The sequence below is a fragment of the Hibiscus syriacus genome, unplaced genomic scaffold (genome assembly GCF_006381635.1).
Source record: "Hibiscus syriacus cultivar Baekdansim isolate YM2019G1 unplaced genomic scaffold, ASM638163v2 tig00111101_pilon, whole genome shotgun sequence".
NCBI lineage: Eukaryota > Viridiplantae > Streptophyta > Magnoliopsida > Malvales > Malvaceae > Hibiscus > Hibiscus syriacus.
Genome location: NW_024062986.1, coordinates 305,054 through 315,964, shown reverse-complemented (window position 1 = coordinate 315,964; position 10,911 = coordinate 305,054). Strand labels below are relative to the sequence as shown.

Sequence of the window (10,911 nt, the reverse complement as noted above, 5' to 3'; positions counted from 1 at the left end):
CATCCATGTTGCCTCTTAAATGAGGGGTTTTTTTTTTTTTTGGCATTTAGGAATGACAACTCCAACTACCGTATCCACACAATAATAAGATTTTATGCACAATGTTCAAGCCTCGATCCACCCACTTCCACATACCACAAGTTCACAACATTAGTAATGGACCCCTATTTTAGATTTTGTGTGTAGGGATGACAAGTATTTTTAATTTATATCTTTTAATAATTTAAATGAAAATTAAATATTTAATGATTCCCTCCAACGATTTTAATAATAAAAAAAATAATTTTCTTTAAAAAATTTATGTACGAGATGCCACGTTTATAAGATATGTATTGTTAAAAATTAAAATAATTATAAATAAATACTACTTTATAATTACCCATATTATTTAAAAAAAATTGAAATTGACATACATTTAGTTTACGGGCAGTAAGTAATGAGTTTATTATGTTCTTTAATCGCATAATTAGCGTTCATTAAAACCATAATTAAAGGCTTACAAGTATGTCTATTTCCATTTCTCACTGGAAGAAGCTTTGATTAGGGGTGTTCAAAATTTAATTTTAACCGAATTAATTGATTAAACTGAATTAATTCGATTAATTCGGTCAGCCATCGAATTAGTTCAGTCGGGGAACGGTTAAGGTTTTTATGAATATTCAGTTAACGGTTAATTCGGTTCGAAATCGGTTAATTAATCGAAATAAAATTTTAAATATATTATATATAACATATGGGTTCAGCTCAAACCATTTAAAATCTAATTAATAATTTAAGATCCAATAACTTTTAAACCTAAATCAATATTAATTAATTAAAAATTTTATATAAAATTTTTATTTTATAATTATATATTATTTAAATTAAATGTAAACTATTTTTCTGAATTAAAAAATATTAAATATATTATATATAACATATGAGCTCAGCCCAAACCATTTAAAACCTAATTAATAATTTAAGATCCAATAACTTTTAAACCTAAACCAATATTAATTAATTAAAAAATTTATATAAAATTTTTATTTTATAATTATATATTATTTAAATTAATTATAAACTTTTTTTTGAATTGTAAAATATTTATTTTTTTATATAAATTATAAAATTTTAAAAAAAAACGGTTAATTTAGTTAATGATAATTCGGTCGGTTCGACCACCGAATTAACTGAATGAACAGCCCTAGCTTTGACCCCAATTTATAGTATTTCTTTTATCAATAGATGTTAAAACTAAGGGTGAACTACACAAATGATCCCCTAACTATAGGGTGTTAGTTTGTTGCATTCCCCGATAATTAAAAGTTATAAAATAGTTCTCCAATTATAAGGCATTATGTTATTGAGTCCCCTAACTATTAAAAGTTACAAAATCTTGGTTCAAAACTCGTAATTTTTTGTTAAAATTTGACAACAATTTGAGTTGAATGTTAACATGCTGACTAAAATATGATCCTAGAATCTCAAACATTTATCGTATCTCAGTCAACATGTTAACGTCCAGTTCATATGACCATCAATTTTTAAATAAAAAAGGACGAGTTTGGAACATATGAATAGTCTGACCATTAATTTTTTAACAAAAAAATGACGAGTTTGGAACATATGAATAGTTAGATGACTATTTTATAGTATTTAATAGTTGAGGGACACAACAAAGCAACAATCTATAGTCGAATGATCATTTTATAGCTTTTAATAATCGATGGACTCAACAAAGTAATACCTACACTTGGGGGACCATTTGTGTATTTTACCCTAAAACTAAATGTTTAAATAAAATTATGGCATTTTAGAAGTTGTTGATGCTTAATCTCTTAAAACTAGGGGTGTTCAGATCCAATCCGATGAAAAAACAATCGAAAACCAATCCAAAAAACTGATAACAAAAAGAAAAAGAAAACTAATTTAGTGTTTTTGTTTTAAAAAAAATGACTGGTTCGATTCGTTTCGATTTAAAAATCCGGAATCGATCCAAACCGAATCGAATCGATAGTCTCTTACAATGAATGGCTATTTCAAGTGGTTGCTGCAATTTTGCATATTGACAATATTGAATTTACAAAAGGGAAAGAAATGGACTCATCTACGCCCAAGGATGAAAAATCTTTGTTTCATCTACAACTGCTGCTGAATTATTAATGTGAGCAAACTTCACAAGCTTGCATTTGTTAAAATATATAAATTCTTTTATGAAAAAAATTAAAGAATTATTTTGAAAAATTAGAATCTAAAAACCACACAAATCTAAATTGAATCAAGCCGCATTTAATTGGATCGGATCGGTTCATATTTTTTTAGAAACATCAAAACCGCAAACATTTATACTTTCGGATCAGATGAATTTTTAGCAAAAAACCGATCCAAACCGACCACGAACACCCCTACTTAAAACGGTCAATAAAAAGCATAACTTGTTTAAATAAAGGATTAATATAAAAAATTTCTTAAACTGCATCGTTTTATCTAAATTGATGTCTAAATATTTTTCAATCAATCCATCTGCTTAACTTTATAAACATTATCACTTTAGGTGTCTTGATCGAAACCCCCACCCGGGGTTTAGCAACCTCCTCCTTGTTGCGTTAAAAACTTGAAACTCCCTCCCCATATTTACGTTAAAAACTTGAAATCCCTCCTAAATAACCTTTGCGTTCAGCAAAATCCTTGCGTTAGAAAATTTAAAACCTCTCATCATTCTTTAAGAATTTGAATTAATATAGTAATTTAGAGATTTAAAAATTAAGGCTTATAGATTGGGACAATGACGAGAGGAATGGCTGGTAGTAGGGGCTCGTCGACGAGTTGGTAGGCGGGTCATGACGGCGTCAGCGACCGATGATGGCCGACTATTGGTATGGGTTTAAAATAAGGGATTTTAGGATTTTTTTTTGTAATTTAAAAAAAATTTGAGTTTTTTAATTGATAATATTATTCATTTTTTTAATAAAAATTTTAAAATTACTTGAATGAGGCACGTGTCACTTAACTGCCTTTTTTAATGATTGTTCCGATCGAAACACCTAAAATAATAATATTTGTAACACTATCAACCTAAATTGACAGAAATTTTTTTATACCACTTTGAGAAAAAAAAGTATAGTTTAAACAATTTTTTTATATTAAACCTTAAATAAATGCATAGACAGTTAGACACCTACTGGGCGTAGTGAACACACATGATTTTTTCTAACATAATCACACATTTACCCACAATTTGCAAAACTTATCAATTTTGGCCCAATCCTTTTCCTATTATTTACTCTTCAGGAAAAAGAATATCTTCCAAAAAACAATATTAAGACCCTAATATTTGGATGGATCGAGGGGCTGTTAGGGGTATGATTGTACCATATAGAAATTTTAAATCTTCGTATAATTTAGAGATTTTTTTATATTTTATAGGGTAAGTTACATATTTAATACTTAAACTATTACTTTTATTCTAAATTTTATTTTCATTCAAAATCATATCTAACATTTAGTTTAAGTTTCATTTTTGTACCCCGACGTAAAAAATTTAACGGTGATGTTGACGTGTGTCACGTCAATAGTTTTGTTAATTTTTTAACCGTATGTATCAAATTGAAACCTAAACTAAATATTAGATATAATTTTGACAAAAATAAAGTTTAGGTACTAAAATATAATAAAAGTAATAGTTTAGACACTAAATATAAATTTACCTATTTTCTATTGATGATCGTACCCAAATTGTATAATTTTGCATACCCTATTTTCTAATACAACTTTCTAAATTCTATTTATTTTCTTTTCATTTGTGGTTATTCTTTCAATGTTTTTTTCTTCTGATTTAACATTATTGTTGACATTTAGAGATTAAATCAATAAATCAAAAAGGCGGGAATGGAAACAGATATGCAAATGATGATCAAGTATTTGCCCTAACTCCTACGTCGATCGGTGGCAAATGAGGAGTGTCGAAGGTTGGCGGCTATAATTTTGAGAGGTTATCGAGAAAGTAGAAAAATAGAAGGATCAAATGTTAAATTAACCCTTTAAATAATGCACTGGAGGTAGTCATAATTATCCCAACCAATTTCCCACTTAGCGCGTGACATACCAACGAGAATGATTTTACAATCAAGCCTTATATTTGTATTGTTTCCAAATAAACCTAATTTGGATAATAACAAACAAGGATGATTGCATTGAAACTCCCAAACTTTCACATGACAAAGCTCTATTGTGCATTATATGACATTGGTTTAAAATTTACATTTAAAAGTTAAAACCAAACTATTGAATGATTTAAGTGATTAAAAGAAATATTATTATTATTTTTAAATTTTATATTCGAGTAATTGCATTTACAATGTATGTATATGTTATTAATAATTAATTTTTTAAAATAAATATTATCTTATAAATATTATTTAATATTAAAAAAATAAAAGTTGAAAACGAGAATATTCGTTAAAGGTGATGTGAACTAAGGTGGTGTTTGTTTTCACTGTTTAAAGTATTCAAAGCTCTTATGTCTGCGCCGCGCAGACCACGCGCAGACATTGGGCTTCGCCGTGGTCTTCGTAGATCGTTTATTTTTTAGAAGACATAAGCTCTTCTAACGTCTGCGCATGGTATGTGCAGCGCAGACGTGGCCTTATGTCTGCAGACGTCTTCTAATCTCTTCAAAGAACCATTTTTGCTATTAATTTTATAAAAATTATAAAATATCATTAATTTTAATGAATTATTACAAAATAGTCACTATAATGTTATAATAAATTCTAAAAGTTCGATAATATAATAATTATTTTATAGTATTTAGATAAATTTATTAATAATTTTATAATATTTTAATAAATTTAATAACTATTTTATAATTTTTTAAACTTTATTGACGAAAATAATCATTTGAATATAACTCAACGATATCTAATATACTTTATTTGAAAAAATATATTAAACTTAGTAAAAAATATTATACAATTAAACTTAGTAAACTTTTTTTTATATATAAAAACTTAGAAAATCATGGAGATATACAATTATTAGCATTAAAAGACAAAATAAATATTTTAATAAAAAAAATATTCACACTATTGAAAATTTTATTCTTATCATTTAATTATGGTAAAGTATGAAAGTCCCTTTATACATAATAAATAAATAAAAAAACAAATAATATTTTTTTTCTAAATAGAAAAATACTAATTGATGTATATTATATGGAGTATATATTATATATATTTTTTGATGTTACTAGAATCGGATTGTACCACTCGAATAAATTAAAATGATTTAAATGATATTATAAAATCGAGTATTGATATATTTGTGAATCGATAATAATTGAGAATTAAAATATATATTTTTTAACAATTACTTAAATCGAAACAAACAGATTGAATTAAAATCAAATTGATTTCATTATCGATTGATTTAATAATAATTTTAAAATAATATATAATATTAAAACCAAAATCTAATAGTCCGTAGATGTAATAATTTATAATAATAAAATTCGTATAATATTTATTTAATATATTTTTTCAAATAAAACATATTAGATATCGTTGAGTTATATACTAATGATCATTTTCATCAATAAAGTTTAAAAAATTATAAAATACTTATTAAATTTATTGAAAGATCAGTTTATTTATATTTCAGTTTATTTTAGCATAAGTTAAAAAACAAATAATATTCTTCTTGCAGACTGCAGACTTTTAGTCAATTTCTTTTGCTGTAAATGCATGCAGATATAGTTCGCAGACTACAAACATTTTACCTCTTCAAAAACGAACATTACCTAAGTGAATGATGACTTAATGTGGGACCACAGTCCTCAAAAGAATGGATAAATTATCATTTAGACCACAATGTCTGTGTCTGTCTTTTTGAGTTTTCTACAGTGGGTTAAATAAAAGTGTTGGTTCCATATTTCATGTGATGATCGTTATGCTTCATTTCATCGAGTTAAATCAGTACGAAAAGTGGGAAATAATATTCCATAAAAAGATGAAGCAATATGCTAACACAAATCAAGATTTTATGATAGTGTATAAATTACTGGTCGGTTATATATTAAAAATGCCTATCTGAAATTATGTAATTTATAATTTTTCATAAATGAAAAAAAAGTAAGAATATGACACAAACAAGTAGAGAGAGGGATACGCACCACGTACATAATATACATGAATATAGCGAGTTAAAATATTGGAACAGCTGGATTATTGATATAAGTTGGTGAATGAAATGGTGATTTGTGGTCCATCATGATCATGGATCCTAGCCATTTGTGATGGGCAACTGGCAGATCTTAAAACATCGAATCAACTCATCAACCGGTCTTACAAATAACCGAATCAATGATGAAAACTGAGTCAAATTCGTCAATATTGGTGACTCGGAACTTACTGCAGAATCATAAAATCCCGAATGCCAATCAACAAAAGAAATAATGGAAAGTGTATCATTTTATTTATTTCGTGAATTATAAAAGTACAAATACTGTATTGAAAAGAAAGGAAATAAACAAAGCCTCATCACCTCAGTTTACAAAACGCCCAAAGAAATAAAAAAAAAACAACTTTGGGCCTTTGGAGAGAGGGCTCAGTTAGCCTATGCTACATGTTCTGTTTCCTTTTCCTTTTTTTTTTTTTGCTATGTATTTTTACACTATTTTTTAATACAGTAAATAATAAAATAAACAGCAAAGATTACTTTTTTTTTTACAATTGTGAAAGTGAAATGCAACGTCTATGGCAAGCAGTGGTTCTCTTTTTCTGCTGCTTAGTTTCTTGTTTCCAGGCCTTGCCAATATCTTGAGCAACCTTCATGGCATCTGAGGAAGCACCAGATAGCCCTCTCCTTGTGAACCCAACTGCATACAGTCCACTGTTTCCTTTCCACCCATTTGGGAATGGTGCCTTTGGGAACCCATTCTTGGAGAAGAATTCACCTTCCTGTAACATTACTTCATTTAATCCTTCGTTTTTTCTTTAAAAAAAAATCAGATCAAAATCTGTAGTTTATAACATTTTCTCACCTGAAGCCAAGAGGGAACATTGCTGCGGTATCCAGTGGCCAAAACAACCGAGTCAAAGTCGAGTTTTTGGCCATTAACAAGCTCAACTTGTCCACGTGAGAAACGCTTGATTCCAGGAACAACTTGGACGTCACCTGATTTGATTTTCTCCAATGCACCAATGTCCAGCACTGGAGTTTTGCCTTTGCTGTTCTTGAGTTCCAATGGTCCCGTTTGTGGCCTTTTCAGTCCATATTTCTCGATGTTTCCCAGCACCAACCAGGCCAATATCAATAATATCTTGTCAACAAGCCAAAGGGGCAGCCATTTCATCATCAAAGCAGCTAATTCAAATGTCGATTTCCCCAAAACTTCTCTTGGCAATACATGAACCTGTTAAACAACAAAAGAAATCCCATCAGAATTCAATCTCATGTTTATATGTCGCTTTTAAGAAGGTGTTTGTTTGATGACTCACCGAGCTGCGAACCACCATTGAAGGTGAAGCATTATGGTTTGCAAGATCAAGAGAAACTTCCATGCCGGAGTTGCCGCATCCAACGACGAGTACTTTCTGGCCCTTGAAAGTCTGACCGGACTTGTACTCACCGGCATGTATAACTTCACCACCAAAGTCAGCCAATCCTTCGATATCCGGCACAACACACTCGGCATTTTCACCGGTGGCCACCATGAGCCATCGGCAAATATACTCGAACTCCTTCTTGTTCGCGCCACTCACGGTCTTAACCCTCCAGAAACCGCTGGTCTCATCGTACCTGGCCGACTGCACAGACTCATTGAACTTTGGGTTGATATCAAAACGCTTAGCGTACGACTCAAGGTATTCAATGAATTGTTTCTTCGTCGGGTACTCAGGGAAATCCTCAGGGAAAGGTAGTTTAGGGAGTTGACAGAATTGTTTAGGAAGATGAAGCTTTAGCCTGTCGTAGGTCCGTTTCTGCCACAAAGACGCTATGCATTCTGCTCTTTCGAGAACAGCAAAGGGTACCCCTTGTTCTCTAAGGCAAGCAGCCGTGGCCAGCCCCGATGGTCCGGCACCGACTATCAACGGACCATTGACCAAAGTCCATTTTCGTTTAAAGAAACCTTGGTCTTGATCGAAAAGTCGAAACAAGTTCTCCATATTGTTTAAGTTTGGCTAAGGGTTTGTTGTTGAAGAACAAAAGCTCTTTTTCCTTTTCTTTGGAAGATTGACGAACAAAAGGTAGATTCAAAGAGATTAAGCGTTTGTCGAGAAGAGACTTGATTTGTTGGAGTAACTGAGGGAGTGGAGGGGTTTAAATAGGGGAGCTTGGTGGGGAAGGAGACAAATGACCATGTGATGACATTCAAGAATTAATGCGATTTCAATGCTTAACTTTTGTTATTTTATTATGGGATATATATTTTAATAGATCTCATATTCATTATATACTTGATTTAAGAAAATTGTTGGAGGATATTTATTCTTTCCTTTAGGTATGAATCTTTTATTGTTCATCATAATTCATTAAAAAATGAATGATTAAACCTTTATTTTATAATAACATCCATGAGTACTATATATATTTTTATTAGCGTAAATATTTCAAAAAGTTAAACAGATTTAAAAGTCGTTCAAATCAAATATTTTAACATAAAGTTACGGTACGAACCAAGCTACTTCAATGGTTAAAAAGGATGATTGTTATCTCTAGATGTTTTAAGTTTGAGCACCAGATATTATAAAAGTGTTTAAGATTTCGTAGCTAAATTATTGTGAATCTTTAAAACATACATCATCTTATAATCATCCTAAATTAATAAAAAACTATATATATATATATATATATATATAACGCTAGATAATTATATTTAAAATTTCATATTAAATGTAAGTTTGTCTCAATTTCTAATTTTTTTGTTTTAATAACTATACTTTTAATTTCTTTTAATTTAATATTAAAAGTACAAAATATAAGAATATAAGGAACTATTAGAGAAAAATTACTTACTTTAGACGACCACCTTCATAAAATCGAGCATTTAAAATGACTTCAAATATCACTATGGAAAACACCCTAATTCTCTAATTAATAACTCACCATTCTCGTTTCTCCAAACATTAGTGCGCTCGTTTAACCTATAATAATGTAACTCAACCATTATTTTGAAGGGGTGTTGTCGGATGATTTTGGTATTGATGAAATTTGGTATTTAAATTATATTTTTATCTTATTCTACTTCAAAATTTATTAGTGTCTAATAAGTGAGTGTTATGTTCATTTTTTCTTTGTTTTTAAGATAAATTGAGAAAAAAATGATAATTTAAATACTAAAACCAATGAAAGAGTAACTATTAAATTGAGAAAATAAATATAATTTAAGTACCAAATTATTATTTAAGCCTTAAAAAATTACTTAAGAGACCAAAAGTTAAAGAAAATATTTAAATTGATCGTCAAATGTTCTATCAACTAAGATGAATTGTTCTAGTTTAATTAAGGTTTTAAATTCGTAACTTTGAGAATGTAACAACATTAAATATTCAGTGAGAGAGTTTTATCATGATCTTATCTTATTCAACAAAATAAATTTATGCTTAAAAATTAAATTATAAATTTAATTTAATAAATTTAAAATTTGATTCTCAACCCTTTTAATACCATTACCGTCGAATCAATAACGATAAAAAGAAAAGATAGAAACATAGAGGGAAAATTATGGAGCAAACAAAATGACACAACAGTGGCATGCATCCTCATCTATTCTAAGGGAACCCTTATGGACAAAAATATGAAGCAAAAGCATTGAAAATGTAAGGCCAAATGGCAGAGAAATAGTGGTGGTTAGGGTTTAAGCAATACTCCCACGTGGATGGATATGCCAACCAAGCCAAGTTGTAAAATAATCACACGTATTATCATAACTATCTATGATCCAAATTAATAAAAATTATTTATCTTACTTTTTTTATTCCATGTCATTAATCTATTCATAATTAACTTTCAAGTAACTAGTAACTTTCTTATTTACATGAAAAAAATTATCTTTGGAAAAAAATAACATGGAGAAAAAATACGAAATATGTGACTTTTATTAGTTAGGACTATGAATAACGTAGTGAGGAGGGTTCATATAATAATTTTTGTGATTACTTTTTTCTTTGGAATCGTTACTTGAAAGGCTGTTTCCACCCCAAATCACATTCTGCCGACTGTCCTCCACGAAAAGCTTTCCCTCTTCTGCAAACGTTCACTTGAAAATGCTCTACAAATGTGCGAGAATGAATGTCATGAAGAGGGAATATCTTTTATGGAAGGTAAAAAGATCAAGTTGAGGAGTACTAGGTAGGATAATCTAGAGGTTCAAAGCATGAGTACATTGTTTTATTTGTCAAGGGCATTGGAATTACAAAAACTATTAAGTACAATGTTTCATTCAAGGTAAGTGGAAGGCCGTATCTTGCTTTCGGTCGCATGCATGCATGCATGTCCATTCCTCATCATAATTAATCTTTTTGTTGCATCTTTTTATGCAATGGTTTTTTTTAAGATTTAGGGTTTTTGTGCAGTTGTACTTTGGTAGAAATGAACCCCCCACCACCCTACTTGGTGGTGTTGATGAGTAAAAGGTTTAATAAGGACGAAGGTGATTGGTGAAGGAAATTGCAGGTGCATGTGAAGTCATTGAGATTGACACTTGAGTTTCCAATGAGGCCGGTCTCTCTCCTTTTTCACGTAAATATATTGAGATTTGAGATATATTTTCATGGTTGGCGTTTCCATGTTATAATATTAAAAATAAATTCCAGAGAATCAGCAGAGTCGTTCTTTCCAGCTTTAACATATGTATATACATTTAAAATCCAGGCATGATATTTGATACTTTTGTTGTCCCAAAATAGTTAAAAAAGCAAAATTTCATATTAA

General features: G+C 29.6%; 1 protein-coding gene across 1 annotated transcript; it reads right to left on the bottom strand.

Moving 5' to 3' along the window:
• Positions 1 to 6,701: 6,701 nt before the first annotated feature.
• LOC120153574 (probable indole-3-pyruvate monooxygenase YUCCA5) lies at positions 6,702 to 8,144 on the bottom strand. The gene is made up of 3 exons (XM_039165493.1): positions 7,476 to 8,144; positions 7,019 to 7,390; positions 6,702 to 6,935 (listed from the first exon to the last, which is right to left on the bottom strand). The coding sequence occupies exons 1-3, from the start codon at positions 8,142 to 8,144 to the stop codon at positions 6,702 to 6,704; spliced, it is 1,275 nt and encodes a 424-aa protein (XP_039021424.1).
• Between the last annotated feature and the right edge of the window lie 2,767 nt (positions 8,145 to 10,911).